This window comes from Pollicipes pollicipes, unplaced genomic scaffold (genome assembly GCF_011947565.3).
Source record: "Pollicipes pollicipes isolate AB1234 unplaced genomic scaffold, Ppol_2.1 Scaffold_6686;HRSCAF=7923_pilon_pilon_pilon, whole genome shotgun sequence".
Classification (NCBI taxonomy): Eukaryota; Metazoa; Arthropoda; class Thecostraca; order Pollicipedomorpha; family Pollicipedidae; genus Pollicipes; species Pollicipes pollicipes.
Window position 1 is genome coordinate 42,576,274 of NW_023596921.1, and position 17,244 is coordinate 42,593,517.

A 17,244-nucleotide genomic window follows, 5' to 3' on the forward strand; every position below is an offset into this window, starting at 1 on the left:
TCTGTGTTGCGGTCCTCGAACCAAAGGTTCGCCCGCCGTTCGGTGAGCTTTGGTTAGCGTGCGTCGGCGTGCGCGAGAAATTTTAAGGGTGTTATAACTCGGCGTCCGTGACGGACCTGGTGCTGTCGCAGTTTGTGAATGCATTACGACTCTGTAATGTTATATTGTTGTATTTTGGGTGCTGCACGCACATTCAATCTAGGATTTTGTGAACAAGCTTCACAAGTTCGTATGCTGACCGAAATAAATTCACATTGCAGCACGGGTGTGAACATAGCACCTCAGCCTCCATCGCGTGGGAGACCGCTGTCAGCCTCATTGCGTCAAAGCTGGCTAGTATGGGATAGACTGACTGCAGCGCTATTGAAAAATACTTCTGAGACGTTAGGAAAACACAATCTGATGGCCATGGATGGGACAGCCATGAGCACTGGCACATTTTGCAATCACGTCCGCTGCATTGATGGAAAACAGTGCGTAGGCTAGTTCGTTCCCTTGAAGAAAGCTAGACTACACCAAAAGTCGAGGCTGGCGGATTTGCGCACTTCAGTCTCACACAACGTCCCTGATATCACAAATGTTTTCGTATTGCACAATAGGCATTACGCCGTGCTCTCGCTGACTAGACGTCTAGATCTTGACGCAGTGAGCTCCTTTCTCTGGCGTCTCGATACATTTGGAGTTGTCCGGGCAGTACTTCCCCTTGCAGCCAGGGGTTTCTGAAGGAAATAGCTTGTGTTACATAAAGGAAAGCATACACTGCTTAAGCACATCAAGTGATGTCTGGTTGAATCGGACCCGGACAGTACTTCGAAATCCTGCTACAAGTCGAGACAGCTGTCGGCATGTCCAAATGTCCGCTTGCAGCTCCAAGCGGGGGCCTTGAAATCGTGACAAATCGGAGACGCGTGACGGCCTTCTTAATGCACATTAAAGCAGTTAAAAGCACATATTCGAGTTCCATACGGAACACGAGTACGTCAAAGCTGTACCCACTTTTTCCACGCCGACAGAGGGCACCGTTGGGCGTGTCAACGCAGGTCAGACCACCCTCGCAGACTCGCACTTCGCACGTGTTGGGCAGACAGATGGGAGAGCCGTCACGGACGTAGCAGTTGGTACCGCGACGGCAGTAGAAGCCCTCGCACGAGGGAACATCTGAAGAACGCACAGGTCACCAGGATTGAAAACATGCTTTGAGCATAGTTCATAGCCAGGGTAATAGGCGCCGTTCGGAGGGGCTGGGAAGGCGAGGCATGCAGTAATGATTTAGACGGACAGCTGACATCGAGCGTTTGTTGAGCGAAAAGCAGGTATTGGAGAACAAAACAGATACGCTTTTCACCTCACGGAAACTGCGCCTGTCAGAAGCCAACCCAGAGTCTCCCGATATAACAAGAATCCAGTACCATTCACGTCAACCTGCCCCGCCGGACACGCTCTTAAGATGGCGTGAATGCCGACTAAACTGGCCAGTGAAGAGTGGACTGGTCTCCACGGCAACATCGCCAGAGGCGTATCGGCCTACCTGGCACACAGTCCGGCCCATCGGGCAGCTCGTTGCAGAGTTCACCGGCGGCACAGTAGATGTCGGCGCAGGTCACTGCAATGCGAAGAATAGGGTCAGTCTAAGGGCGAACTGTCAGCAGTCCGCCTCTTCTTTACGCCTCGGCGCGGCGGCGGGGTCAAATGCCATCGTGGCATGCTGCAGAGTCGCTCCATGTTCGCTAACACGGCTGTTTAGTAAAAAATGCATGTCGAGGGCTTCAAGGTACGTCAGCTGCGTTTGAATGCGTCATACAAAGAATGCGAAGAAAAGGCGGCTTACGTCTGACGCACACCGGACCGGTGGGTCTATCTTCGCACTTTTCATTCGCCTTGCATTCCCAGGTTTTACAGGTGGGAGCCTCTGAAATAAAGGATATGGTGTCATGCACGGGGCACCGAACCACGCCTATGCGTCAGCGTTGTCTCTAAAGCACTGTAGAAACTGTAACACATCTAATGCGTTGTTCCAGGTGAGTGATTGTGCCTACGTGGCGTAATGGACAAGCGGTTAGCGTCTTTAACTTGAACATGGGGTGCCCGGGCACCGGCTGTGCATGGGCCCTTGAGCACTAATATGACCTCTGTGGTCGCTGGTGCCCCGTAGAGGTGGGCGTAATATCGTGCATCGCGTTACATTTTCATAAAAAGTGAGTGCGGTCGCTGTCACGATAACATCAATCTATGTATGATATACACGAATTATGGTCTGAACCAAAAATATGACAGGCATATGACAGGCATATAAAAATATGACAGACAGGTGCTTGGCTTTTCTCACATGCACACATACCTGGAACGCATACTTGACAGATTTGTTCTTCGCAGACGTTATTGGGCGGGCATTTTTTGCTGCATGCTGAAAGAGAAAGACGTTTGTTGCATAACTTGTACAAATAATTCACCAAGCGATACCGAGAAAACTTCTAAACTTTGCGTTGACGCTATTGTCAGTGTGTGGGAAATAAATGGGTCTTATGGCCTTCCAATTGAAGCTCGCTCTATACGTATAGCTCCGATGAATTCGAAAGCACGCAGTCACCGAGCAGTCTAAAGCGAACACATTCATGTCCTTAGATTGGCCAACGACGAGGTATGCACGGTTTGGAAAGCATATCGACATGTAATAACTCACCTCGGGCACGGGTAAATATAGCAAGACATGCCAGGCGAATCACAATGCTCGCAATCCATGGCACACACAAAGTCAGGTAATGTACCAATGTTCGTTGATGAAGAGTGGCATCCACTTACCGCCTCCAGGTTGGCGTCCGGGGATAAGTTTCTTGTTGGCCTGGGCACCGACATAGGCGACGAGCAGCAGAAGAACGAGGGCACGGCTGGCCATGTTTTGTGGTCGGTGCGGCTGGGATGAAGTGGGAGCGGCGTCAGAGATGGGTGCTGCTCGTCTCCTGCCGGGCCGTCGCCGCTTTTATACAGGCTCTCCGGCCCCGGGTGGCCGCAGCACGCGACCAATGCGCAGCTCCGGTCATCGCGAGCCGGTTCTGTCGGATGACGTCAGAACTGAGATCCCCGATCGGCACACGTGCGTACGGTGAGGCAGGTCAGCACGTGGGCACATTGGGAAAGGGCGAGGATTACGGGGTTCTCTGGTCACGCGCGTGTGGTGTCGGTGTACTCTGTGGACTGTGACGAATGAGGACTGTCGTGGTATTTCGGGCGGTCCTTTAGTGTTCAGCGGCACAAATTGTCCCCCCCCCCCCCACCCTGGAAATCTGGATCCCTGCTATCATGATCCCTAACCGGAGCGCAGAACATACTTAGTGCTGCCGTAACAGTTCATATGGGCATGGGGTCAGGAGTGGAGCGAAATGAAATTCATGACGGACCGAGAGCAGGACTCCCCCACATCCAGAGATTTTCCTTGCTATGGTGCTAGCTGCAGTTCTGTTGTTAATTTGGTTTGCTTATTGAAAGACCTAGAAAGTCCATTTGGCCTAGTGGCGTCCCCAAAAGATTTAAAAGCAGGACGACTGTGGGTTATTGTATTAGCCTGGCTATGCTGCACTAATGTTGCCAGAATAACAATCACAAACTTCGTTCACGAACTCAAGAGTTTCCTCGGAGCGAGGCACATCGCTCTAAAAAATATAGGGAGACAATGTCACAAATGAAGGATTTCACAGCAACAAAAGCTACGTCATATAGGGGAGATATTGTTGAGAACGATGGCTATAGCCAGCTAGCTTTTTCCGTAGCGGGAGTAAACTAGCCTATGGATTACAGAATGGTCTGCATACTGTGTCAATAGATGCCACTACGTACGTAAAATAAGGGTGTGTTAGGTGAACAGTCATACTCATCGAAAGGAAACCAGGCATTTCAGATCATGTAGAAACCGGACTGGCGGTAACAGAGCTACGACCACCATCTGATAGCATTACCTTACGCTTGATGCGGGCAACTTATCTGAAAACTAATCGGCATGTTACACCGTTCATTGCTGGTAGTGCTGATTAATCATAGCAAAAAAGTCGCACAAAACGGCACAAGCTTGCCGTTTTGCAAACAACGGACTGACTCAGGGGTCTTGGCTCAGCTGATTTGTTGGCCGGTTTCGATGCTCTTGATTATTCCGAAGCCACTAATCATGTTCAGCTTCGCGAATGCATGGCAGATCCCGGACCACTATGAGCCCCGCGGCATTCAGTTCTGCTTGACCGCTCAGGTGCATGGTCGCCTATTGCCCATGCCGGGGGATCACCAATGATCACTATCACCGATGACCTTGCCCGTAAGCGTTCGGGAGCCCATACGTGTTTCGAAGCCCCGTCAGTGTATTATGGGATATGACCCCCTTGAGACACAACTCGGTGTTAGGTGCGCATGGCGATCTGGAAACCCACTGACCTCTACCAATCAGCTGTCCGTCGGAGGCTGATGGCCTTAGCCTCCCTTGGAAGCATGAGATCCTGTTGATCGCCTAGGACGCTCGATCACCCTGTGAATTTAGCGTTACGGAATTTCTTGGTCCCCTTGAGGCCAGGCCGTCTCCGTTCATTCGATCGGCTAGAAAGCTTTAATCCTCTTGGGCAGCAGGCACTCCCAGGATCTAAGATTCCAAGCCTGTGTGCCAACAGTTGTTTCTGTTTCTTCATTCATCTATATCATGCGCCGTTGTTTCGCAGCGCATTAAGCGTTTCACGCGATCCGGCCGATCTGCTGAACACTGCACAAACAAGCTTGCGCGTGAGGCTAACAAGATCGACGAAGACCTGCAATTGCTGTCTTACTTGACCTGTTTTGCTTCATAACGGCAATGTGCGGCATTTGCCGCCTGATATCAGTCCCAGAGGTTTTCTCCAGGGTCCCGAATAATATTCGAGGCAAGGGGCAACTTTGTCCCCGACATTGTATGTAATGCGCTATTCAAGTGTCTAGTTGAATTGGGGGCTTTCATTGTGCACATAGGATTTAAGGAAATTTCGGTTTTTGGTGATTGGTATCCTTTGTTTCTACAAGTTCACTTCCAGATACGTTATAATTCTTGACCAGATATGTTAAGAGCCCCAAATTTTTGCTGCCAGCACAAAATTATCCGGTGACGCGAAAACGTTTTCCACCACTAATTTATCGCACATATCGTGAATGTATCGTTAGCGTCAGCGAATGGTCTTCCGAGAAGGGAGCTCGTCAGAACTGACAGTATATTTCGAACACCGCGACTGCGGCCATTGTGCAAACACGTGTTTGTTTACAGTTGCAAGGAAGGATTGAGAAGAGGCAATTGTGTAGACGGCCGCCACGTCGAAGACACCGATGTTTCAGGTGCGCTATATTTCATGTCCGCACATCGCCAACACCTCGCCTCGACTCCTCGTGGACGCTGGCAGCGAAACAACGAAACCTCGGAAATGGACAGACTAGACCTAGAACTAAACAGAGCGGAAACAGGCAAAACAGAGACTAAAATTAGCAATGCAAAATTAATACGAAAATAGCATGGATTGACTAACACTAAATTATACCTCAAGATAATAGCAAGCTAAGTGACTCAACAAGCGAGAAGCGAGCACTAAATCGAACTAGACATGCAAACGGTACACCGACTACAATTGTATTACGGACGAGATAATCGTTCCGACTGTTGGCCTTGTCTGGGTGACAGCCTGTGTGACCTAACACACCAGGCGATGGCAAAGTCCAAAAAATTATTCCACCCGGAACGCTTACATCGAGTTTGAAATGGGCGCTGCGCTCGGCCAGCAGCTTATCTTGAAGAATTGTCCAGAGCATTCTGTTGGATAGTTCCAGGACCTGCCGAACGTAATTGGAATTATTGATGCAGTGATTATGAGAGGGATATATATATATATATATATATATATATATATATATATATATATTCGTTGGGAATTCTTTCACGGCCGAAAGTGCCCCCTACTACACCGCTGATGGTTTAGGGAGTCGCACCAGTCCGTTTGATTCATTTCCATTGATTTACAAGCTATTTATTATTTGACAGTTAAGCATACACGCTTGTCGAAGCTTTTGCTGCACTTGACTGTTCTACCAGTGTCTTACCAAGCATGTATGTGGAAGCTGGTTTCACATTGTCTACTTTTTTACATTGTAGGAATTTGAAATTCATTTCCAGCGTACTTTTAAGTTAGGTGGCCACTACTGGCCAATGGTTAGGAACTCAGTGCAGCATTCAATTTGCCCCATTTGGTCCATTAAAGCATTGTTGGTATACATGATTACTATCACTTGCAGAAAATATGGTAAGTTAACCTAATTACGTAAAGTGCTCACCCTTCTTGGTTACTCCAAATGTTTTTTTTCTCCAAAAGGCTACCATTTTGATGGTAACATTATATGGTGTGCCCTAAATTGTTGCCCCTTATAAACATGCGTGCACTTGTGCTAGGAAAGGGTGTTACCAACCCCAAATGTAGGGAAACAAGTATGAAATATGGACAGGTACACAGTACTCATGCTTTCCGGCCCTCGTTAGACTAAATCTTTTATGTAGACCGCGCAACCTTTTATGAATCAATGTCCTCGACATTTTTTTTTCAGTTATCTTCGTACCATGCTTACGTTTTCGGGCACAAGCATAGGAATATTTCGTGTTCGTGCTTGGAGCATTCCAAGCTTAATGAAGTGTTCAGTTTGTAGTGTGCCTGCCAGCTGACCGTGTAATGCTAATGATAGTCGTTTGTTTTATTACCATTTATGTGGCGTACCTCAAAATTGCCGCCTTTTCGAGTCATGTATGCATTTGCAGTCTGAAAACGTGGTAGCAATATTCCCAAGCAGTATTTGAAGTGGAGCGTATCTATGATAAATATTATACATCAAGGTATTTTTCGGTTTCGTCAGTCATTGTTTTGAACATTGCGGATGCTTTAGGCATCTTAGTTTATCTGCCTGCACGATGATGGCAGGGTTTTTTTCCTCCCTGGGGCATCTCAACATCACGTTGTGCGTCGTGTGTGACATGGCAGCGAGCTATGTAATGACACAAAAGTTCCCTTTGTTAGAGATGTAGGTGATATGAACTTGAAAGCCTCATGAAAACCTTGAATGTAATGGAATCATATTCACTACAGCTTTCTTCCATGTTCCCTCCAGGACTTTCGGACAAAGTGAATCATGCAAGAATATCACGTTGAATACCTATGCGATATGACAATAAAGGCACTCTGCTTTCACTGACAGCGACTGCATGGGTACTTCCTACTGCTGATGATGCTAGGCCTCTTACCTTCTACTCAAGGTTTTGATACAACTTGTCTTCGCTTGATTTCCAAAATATTGCTGTTGTATTGTTCACGCAGGCTCACCAAGTGCAGGATATTGCAACATTTTCCATCATCCACAATTATCAGTGCTGGAGCTTCATGTTTTCTGGAGCTTTGCATGCCATTTGAGCTCTGGGCAAATGTGCGTGCGCAAATCACTATGTGGTGATGAACCACATATGAACGTTTTCCTGTATCATTACTGGTGTTCTCACCTGCTTTTGATGAAATACGATGTTCATGTGTTGATGTTTCAAATATCTAGCACTACTTATGATGCATTTTATTATTAGCTGTGCGTTCATATCTCTTCACCTGCAGGAGCAAGAAAAAAATGGCAAAAATTGAGGAGAAAATATGTTATTAGTACCAGTGTGTACATCAGCAAAGTACCATCAATCCTGCCGATCTCCCCATCATTCATACAACTCCATTGATAGTTGTTTGATGCCAGTTGTAGCCAATGTCTGAAAATGTGCAAGGTGTATGGGCCGGTGGGTCTACGTCCAAAAATGATCGTCAGAATAACAATGTGTAGCAACGTCTAACAGTGCCTTATATTTAGGACTGAATGATTGCAAGACTGCAACTTGGTCACATTAGAAATTTGGCACTCATATAACATATTTTAATCATTCCATTTGTTTACAATACCAATAAAAACTCACTAAGTTCTATTTACAAAATACAATCCAATTTACAGAAGTCAGTCACACAGGAGCATATCCGTAGATTCACTGACAGTGTGAGCCATTGTTGCATAATGTTAATAGTCCACAAACTGTCTAGAGTTGAGCGCAAAGGGAGATGGTTATATAAACATACGTGCATTCAAGTTCAAACGAAAGCACATTGTGAGCTTAATGTGCAACTTTCATCGAACACGATAACATTTTCATTCAGTGCAAATCATGATATCATACCATCAACGTGTTGCAGCAATCTGCGAAATTCATAGGATGAGGAACTAGTTTACCCAATGGAATGGCAATCAAAGATATATAACGTTAAAGAGAAAAGACATGTTACATATCAAATTAATTAAGCCATGCGCGGGGAATGTATTGCGTGTTGGAAGCATGCAGCAAGTTCTTTTAACATTATCCACTGCCAAGGGTAGCCATCATTTGATTTGCTAAAGGTTCATAAGCTGGGCTAGAGCCAAAAATAGATGGTTTTAATTCAAAGCAGTATTGTACGTAATCAACTTGAAATGGTGGAACATTTAGACATACAATGTAATGGCGACCATGTGTTCTCAGGACGTTTTGAAGCTTGACACCTTGAGTGTATCTTTTATAGCATTTTATTGCCTCAGCTCACCATTCACAGTCTTTCACCTGTAGATATATGTAACAAAGAGATTGAGGTGAGCGTTGACATTTTCCTTGTCTCGAAATGTCCAGTTCATCTACAAGCGTTGTATCTCTCCATTATGATCATGCCATCAGCCCCTCAGTGGTAGATAACCCGTTCTCGCAGAGGCTCATCCCAAAACGACCCCATTGCAACTGCAGTTTACATTAATAACACGGAATAAGTTCACACGATCCTCATCGTCCAAATCAGAACAAATAAGATAATTGACGTCAGCACGTGCTCGATGGTAAAGTACTCTTTCAAGATTTCTGCACTGATTGACTTTGGGAGTGCTTCCAGTCTTCCACCACGCAGCTCAAGGGCTTTCTTGCCGATGACGAGAGCAAATTTTTCGCAGTCGCGTCTTTTCTTTAATAGGGGGAGCACGTGACGTTATTTTCCCTGCCAGTGGGATGTTCTGTGATGTGATTTGCCGCCGGTGAAGTAAAGAAATTTGGCGCCAGAGCGACGGTTTATGGGTAGCAGGCTATCATGGAAGCGTGATTTTTCGTCAGGTTTCAGGTTGTCTTTGATGCGCCATTTGTTGCCTCACGTAATATACATATATGGTCGTTTACGTTTATTGGTGCAATTCTTGCCCCAAAAGGTCTGTGTTCGTACCGGTATAGCGCGTACTTGGTTAAAATAATTTCTGGAATGTCTTTTTAAAGAACCAAAAGACTAAGCAGACTTCCTTCAAAGGTCGTGGAAAGGGTCAAGGAACACAGTGTGGTGGGACGTCAAAAAACAACGCAGCGACGGAAAGAGATGGTCCAGTCATCACTCTATACGGTGATCGATCAGAGAGTGCAATCGGTCTCTGTGTACTCTATGCGAAGAGACATATTTCCTGAGGGATGTATGCCTCCCTTATTTAAAAGAAGACACTGCAGCAGGCGGTGTGTGATCTCCGAAAAATCCAAAGACCTTGGACAACAAGTCTCTAAAACGCTTATGGAGCTTGCACGATCACAAAGCCCAAGCAAGATGGATGGCTGTTCAGAATATTTGCCGGGCCACACGGGAGCGGGCTGTCCGAAATATTTTATAGGCTAATTCCAAGATGTTGAAGGGCCCGAAGATAAGGCCACGGCACATTGCTTTAGGGACAAGCGAACCCAAACATATCAGAAACAGAGATAAGAGGTAACAAAAGACCCAGAAGGCTATCGTTTCGAGAGGATATTTATAACTATTGTAGGTGTTTAAACTAGTCCATCTGATTGGCCTGGTGGAAAAAGTGTTGATATCTTGTCTTTCTACTATCCGTTTTGCGTAGATGTTGTTAACTGCGGGGTATTGGCTTGCGGCTGTATGGAATGCAAATAAAACTTTATGCTTCGCAAGCGTAGAACTATAGGCACAAAACGGCTGGCAACAAAGAATGGGTGATGTCAGGGAGAGAGAGAGACACTACCATCACCGCATGTAACAAAAAATTAGGGTTCTGGGTCCAGTCTCTGCATAATGCGCAACTTATGCACGTTTTAGCCTGATGGAGTGAGTCGTAGCATTGTGATCAGGATGCACTGTCCAAATGAAATCAATTTTAAAGGCGTAGCTCCCAAAAGCCGGGAGCTTGAAACATTGCTGGCTTACATCCCTCTGAATCCGAGTGTTCCTGTAGTCTAGGCATATCTCTTGAAAGGAATCTGAAATCTGGGTTTGGCCTCATGCATACAGCATAACTGCTTTAAGCCATCACAGGAAGCAGCTGTCACATGAATGCGACCGGATCTTAACAAACTTGACACAGTTAGCATTAATCCACAAATGTTTCGTTTCAGATAACTGCGACAGTAAATGTGAACGTGTGTTTACGGAAAGCGTTGAATACGGAAGCCCCTGCCAGGTGTTATCATCGAGCATCTGGCGATACTTTGATGTAGCCAGTCCAATGAGAGCATTTAGTGACACGGACAGCGCTTAATTCCGTTCCTTTCAAATTCCGTTCGGTACCTCGACTTCACTTTGAGTCGAGGTACCGAAGCGTCGAGGTACTTTTGCAATTGCAAAGCAATTTGAGTTTTCTTGTTTCAACGCCATCTTTATGCACATAACACCGACAGCCGGCTCCTGTTGGTAGCTGGAATCTAAATCGTGAATATTGATGTTCGGAAACCTAGCGACTCTTCCCAAACGTTAATTTACGACAGCCTCACGAGCAATAAATTCCATACACAATCCAGAGAGCACTGCAGGTAGCGCTTTTGGGAGGAGCAGCAGCACGAATAACTGGCTGTCCAAGGTGAAAGCGCCGTTCATGGTCCTTTTTAATACATTCGTTTCATTTTATTTTTACTGAAACAAGCAATGACATGTCCATTGCACAAATGTTGACTGAGTTTAGTTGGTTTGTGACGCATGTAAACCACCAAGAGGCGGATTCAGCGACAAGGAGTGGAGGAGTTTGGATACCTCGCGGTTCACATACGGCCTAACGATCTACCGAAACAATGCGGCCCGGCAATCATGCACCACTGAAAGCTTCCGAAGATGAGACACGTGACTAGGACAATTAGGTTTAGGCGGGGTTCAACCAATACTGATTCGAGTTAAAGTCAGCCGTCAGGTAACATGTTTATTTTCGTTGCCGACCGCTGATATTAGGGATGCCAGCGGTCTATGATAATATTACGAAGCGCGCACATAATCATGACATACTACGATGCTTTGCGACATGGGTGAGAGACAGCCTACCAACTTTTACCAAATTTATATGACTTTTTTGGTGTCTGATTCAATCCACTGTTTCAATCTGTCCACAGCTTCGAAGCAATCTGTAATGCGTCTAACCACGTATAAAAAGGGTGGAATCGGGCAACTTAATGTGAATCATGCTCTGCTAGCGTATTTGGATATAACGGAAAATGTTTTGAAAGGAAGCCTTTCGCATAACCAAATTGCTTTGTTAACATTACCACGTCAGCTATTGGCAGAGATGCCTAATTGATCTGCTATTATTATCTCCCCGAACATATAGCTAAGCGTATCAATCGCCGCAGCCTTGTCAGCACCGAACTTGTGAGAACAACTTTGGGTCGACATCTCTCCGAGCATACGTACTTGAGTTTGTCACTGAGCTTCCAAAACGCCTGGTTTTATCCAGTTTAACTTTTACCTGTGTTTAGTAGATTTAGTTATCTCTAGGTAAAAGATTCTTGTTATCTTTCGGCTAGAAGCTACATTGGTGAAATATGCTCTACAGCCACGTATTCCTATGTCCGTTTCTGATATAAAAACTATAACTGCTGTGATTTTTTTTTGTATCTGGATGCTTAAGAACATTTTTCAATGTAATTTCTTGTTGAAATAACCAATTACGCTGACTGCAAATACGTTTTGCCCCGTTGTTGCCTCGTGATGAAGACTTGCTGAAATCTCTGCATGCCAGAATAAAACTCGTTCTCTGGGCGTCTTTCTAAGCCTATGACCACAAGATCGACCTGGCAGATACTGAGATAGTGGGCAATCAGATTGACACCCACGTAGAGCGCAGAGCAAATTCTTGGGATTGAAGCATTATTTTGTTTTATTGTTGCCGCCACTCGCATCTTGAATGTTCTGATCTATTGCGGTTGCGTCAGAAAAAAATAACGACGGTGGCTGGAGGCTAACACTATATGTTCCGCTGGATTCAAAACCGCTTTCCAATTTCTCAAAAGGCAAAGACAGCTGGGCAAACGCTCTAAGTAGTCCTTGCTACACGACACAAACCATTCTTCAAATTGTTGCATGGCATGCCGATGTATGGTGTTCATGCACATGCCTAGCTGATACCGTAAGATGAAAAATAAGGATGATATGACCATAAGCTAGCAGAAAACACAAAACGTCTTTCCTCTTGTGTTAAGAGAACTACCAGTAAAAGCAAACCCCGAAAAAGAGCGATGCACTTTTGCATCCACTTTCTGGCAGGGAAATTATTCGATGAATAATTTAGGATACCAACAATTCCAGCGTTGCGGCGGCACTGAGAAGTCCACAAGAGGCCGATGCCCACGTGCTGACCTGCCTCACCGTGCGCACGTGTGCCGATAGGGGATCTCAGTTCTGACGTCATCCGCAGAACCGGCTCGCGACGACCGGAGCTGCGCATTGGTCGCGTGCTGCGGCCGCCCGGGGCCGGAGAGCCTGTATAAAAGCGGCGACGGCCCGGCAGGAGACGAGCAGCATCCATCTCTGACGCCGCTCCCACTTCATCCCAGCCGCACCGACCACAAAACATGGCCAGCCGTGCCCTCGTTCTTCTGCTGCTCGTCGCCTATGTCGGTGCCCAGGCCAACAAGAAACTGATCGCCGGTCTCAAACCCAAAGGCGGGGGTGAGTCGGAATCTTATGTTCTCTTGTGGCATTAGTGCTCTATATCCGCATCATTAATTTTTTCGCGACGTGGAAGCTGCATTAAGCTTAACCGCATCTAATGGATGTTTTTTTTCTGCACTGAGTCGGCTGCGAAGATAACTGCATAATGGGTAATAATATCTGTTCCAGCCTGCAGTAAGAAATGTCCGCCCAACAACGTTTGCGAAGAGCAAATTTGCCACGTCTGTGTCCCAGGTATGTACCAATGTGTGCGTTCGCGGGTGTGTGCGGGTGTGTGTGTGTATGTGTGTGTGGAGGAGAGAGAGAGAGAGAGAGAGAGAGAGAGAGAGAGAGAGAGAGAGAGAGAAGAGAGAGAGAAGAGAGTAGAGAGAGGAGAGAGAAGGAGAAGAGAGAGAGAGGGGGGGGGGAGGGGAGAGTACGTTACTTCCGTCACACTGTACGGCTGTGCAGCCGCGCTGCGCGGCGCAAACAAGCTGGTAGGCAAGTAAGCCGTGCCAAAGAACAGCGTATTTAAGGAGGCCTTCTCCAACGTTCTGAATGTGTTGGCAGTTCGGTCTTGCGATATACCGGGATTCGAAGCCCGTTCGTCGTTATATGCGCGGGGCTGGTTCGCCGTTACCTCGCGCCTGACGCCATGCCCTGCATTTCAGAGGCCCCCACCTGTAAAAGCTGGGAATGCAAAGATAATGAGAAGTGCGAGGATAGACCAACCGGTCCTGTGTGCGTCAGACGTAAGTGACCTTTTCGTGTCAATGCTCGCGTACAGGTTACCCTGGCGTACAGCGTCAAGCAGATGCATCACGTTATATTTATATATCGGAGCATTCTACGCCAGACATGCGTCTTGGCCTCAAGGGAGAATCCAGGATTTAACAGCGTTACATGCTTATGGGTCCTGGGATCGGATTTGGGGTCTTTTTGTGGGAGCGGGGGGTGAGGCTCCATACACCTGTCTGTCTGTGACACACTTCATAACAAGTTGTACATTCATGCATATATATATATATATATATATATATATATATATATGTCATTTAGACCTCTAAATGCCTGATTGTTCTGCACACCAAGCCTGCTCACATGACTGACACTGCTCTTGGCATTGCAGTGACCTGTGCCGACATTTTTTGTGCTGCCGGTGAACTCTGCAACGAGCTGCCCGATGGGCCGGACTGCGTACCAGGTACGTCAATACACCTCTAGCAATGTTGCCGTAAAAACAGTCCTGTTCGCCTTTAATGAAGATTTGTTCGCCATGAACGGTGAATGCAGCATCGGCGTTTGCTTATTATTTTACTCGTTCTTCCCGAGTGCCACAAAATATACCGCACCCAAGCCCTCAGAGCTGATGATATGTGGGTGCTTCAGATGTGCCCACGTGCGAGGGCTTCTACTGCCGTCGCGGTACCAACTGCTACGTCCGTAACGGCTCTCCCATCTGTCTGCCCAACACGTGCGAAGTGCGTGTCTGCGAGGGTGGTCTGACCTGCGTCGACACGCCCAACGGTGCCCTCTGTCGGCGTGGAAAAAGTGAGTAGAATATTTGACGTTTGCCCTTTCACGAAGCGCTGGTGCCTGTCGTGTGTTGCGTACGCTTATGCGGTTATATGAGTATTTGTGTTGCTTCAATTTCACCAAGTCACATAAAAGCCGTGCAAAATCTTGCTTGACATCTGTTGTGAGCTTAAAACTTGAATATATTTTGCCTTATGTAACGCACAAAAATGTCCACAGAGACTCCTGGCTGCAAAGGCAAGTACTGCCCGGAAAACTCTAAGTGCATCGAGACGCCAGAGAAAGGAGCTCACTGCGTCAAGATCTAGACGTCTAGTCAGTAGAACACTGGAGGATTACCATGATCTTTGTGATATCAGGGACCTCACGGAATATCAAGGTGACATTGTTGTTGGTATGCCTATTCATTCAGCCGGTGCGCTGTACCAAATACATGAGGTGATGTGATTTATGTTTGCTGTTGCTCGCGCGCGGCGGACCGGTATTGTTACATTGAAGAAGCTATATACATACAAGTTCGTACCTAAAACCGATTCGTTTTCAGGATGATATAGTGGAAGTTGGATTCATGTTTCAAATTGATTCGTGACATTATTTCTTAACGACGTGCATGTGAAGCGGAAATAGTTTGATTCTCAGGAAAAATTGACCTTTGAACTGGCTTAGCAGAATCACTTTTAACTCACAACAGGAATCAACTGTTCCATCAGTTTGCCAGGCTTTATTCTTTTTAGCTCGGAAACGACAGGACATAGCTGCAAGAGCCCCCTCCCTCTCAGTCTGCGCTATGAAAAACGTCGGAAGGGGGCGAGCATTTACATTGGCTAAGAACATAAAATCGGAGCACGAAAAGCGGAAAAGTATCAAAACACGAAAACATGAGTACCCATACATGCGAAAGGAGTGCGCCTGCTTCGCATCGATTGACATGACTGACAGCGGTAGGGACGGTCGCCCTGGCAACCCCGCGCATCAACGCCGACGGAGCATATAACAACAAAGCAGACGGTAGCTGCGGCACTCACACGGCAGCTGTGTCCAGATAGGTCTTGGCGAAGCCGGCGCTCCGCACACGCCGAGTGACGTCGTCTGATTCGGACATGACTCTTGAGTCGCATTGGATCCTGTTGTTTAGTTTACCTTTTGCCCCCGTAGTCCGTCTTCAGAGTAATCCAAGCTCTTCTCGGCTTCCTTCTAACCAAACGTTGGCTCTGGATGCCGCCGTCGGTCGTGTGGAAACCAGGCTCATTGTTTGCTTTGGCCTGTCAGCGCCGTCCGGTCCTACTCCTCCCTTGAACCAGACCCTGCCGTCCGGTGACTTGACCCTGACGCCAACCAACCTGACCCGAACCCCAGTTAACCTGACCAAAACCCCAGCTGACATGACCCAGTCCCCAGCTGCACTAACCCCCCACTCTGTTGACCCGAGCCGTGCTCCGACAAGCGCCGCCGCCCACTCGCTTTCGGCCCTGGCCCAGCGTCTGCCGCGCTGCTCTTCCCAGCTGCTCGCCCTCACCTGCAGCGGCGGCTCCATCGGAGGACAGCACATCACCTGCTGTGCCGGCGCCGCCGATGTGACCGCGTCCCACCTGTTCCGGCTGTACCTGACCCGCAGCCTGGCCGCCGTGGCCGGTGCCGTGTTCCTCAACGTGGCCAGCATCGTCACGCTGCTCCGCACGCGCTCCCTGCACACGCTCACCAACTGTCTGGTGGGCGTGATGTGCGCTACCAACCTGCTCTGGTGCCTAATGCCGGTCCTGCAATTCATCGTCTTCATGCTCCAAGTGGAGGTCGTCTGCGTGATCCGCAAGTTATCCTGCAGGTTAGACCACTTCGAACGTCTGTGCGGGTGGGTGGGGGGAGGAGGTGACAATAGGGGCTCAACCGTCTCTGCCCTGCTGTGCTGCTTTGTGTTTGAATGTCTTACACCACATGTGGAGTGTGGTGTAAGTGTGAATAGTGTGGATGTGGTGTAAGTGTGGATAGTGGCTTAGATTTTTGAGGCTGTCTGTTATCTTCCGTGACTGTCTACATGCCCCAACCCCTGTTCGGTTCAGGGTTTACCGCTACCACATTGTATCAAGGCACGTTAGCGTACAAGTGACAATAACCGTTACACACTCACATGCTATGCCTTATGATGAATAGGGGAAAAGTGTGACAACAGGTAATATTAATATAAGGATAAATCTCAACACCCAAGAGTTTTCTTCTAGGGTAGTCACACAACCACTTCACCAAATTTATGGCATTTGTAGCCCTTATGTCACACCGTTTTCCGGCCTACCGTACCGCTTTTTAATCTGTTTGAAGCATGTTAAACCTCACTGCGCGATTGACAGCTGGGCATGTTGGACCAAAACGTGAGGCATTGTAGCATTTATGATATAAGGGATGCGTTCTAAAATGGGTGTTCCTTGATCTTGCTTATCTGTCCTCCAACGATTCGCCCCGTGGCGAAAATGTGACAGTTTTAGGTCATAACAGGTCACTGACATATTTTCACAAGGAGTTTTGAGTGCTAATGAACGATTACTCTAACCACATGTCCTAATGGCAACTTGATATTTTCGTCTTGTCCTTAAGGACACGAACCGCGGGAAATCGAACGCGTGCCTTCGATTTCCCAGCCGTACAGCTTATCCACTGCACTACGGGCGCGTCCAATCTGTCTAAAAGGCCTTCTCTGAGCAGGAGAGATGCGAAGAGCGTTTGCTTCATAAAGCATATT

General features: G+C 47.3%; 2 protein-coding genes across 2 annotated transcripts; one reads left to right on the forward strand and one right to left on the reverse strand.

The window, feature by feature from the left end:
- Positions 1–630: 630 nt before the first annotated feature.
- Positions 631–2,893, reverse strand: LOC119108375 (spore coat protein SP60-like). Its single transcript, XM_037231951.1, has 6 exons — positions 2,800–2,893; positions 2,339–2,404; positions 1,829–1,909; positions 1,529–1,603; positions 997–1,158; positions 631–719 (listed from the first exon to the last, which is right to left on the reverse strand). The coding sequence occupies exons 1-6, from the start codon at positions 2,891–2,893 to the stop codon at positions 631–633; spliced, it is 567 nt and encodes a 188-aa protein (XP_037087846.1).
- Positions 2,894–12,898: 10,005 nt separating this feature from the next.
- LOC119108376 (follistatin-like domain-containing protein DDB_G0289517) lies at positions 12,899–14,821 on the forward strand. The gene is made up of 6 exons (XM_037231952.1): positions 12,899–12,995; positions 13,167–13,232; positions 13,649–13,729; positions 14,107–14,181; positions 14,367–14,528; positions 14,733–14,821. Exons 1-6 carry the CDS (start codon positions 12,899–12,901, stop codon positions 14,819–14,821), a joined length of 570 nt encoding a protein of 189 aa, XP_037087847.1.
- The last annotated feature ends 2,423 nt before the right edge of the window (positions 14,822–17,244 follow it).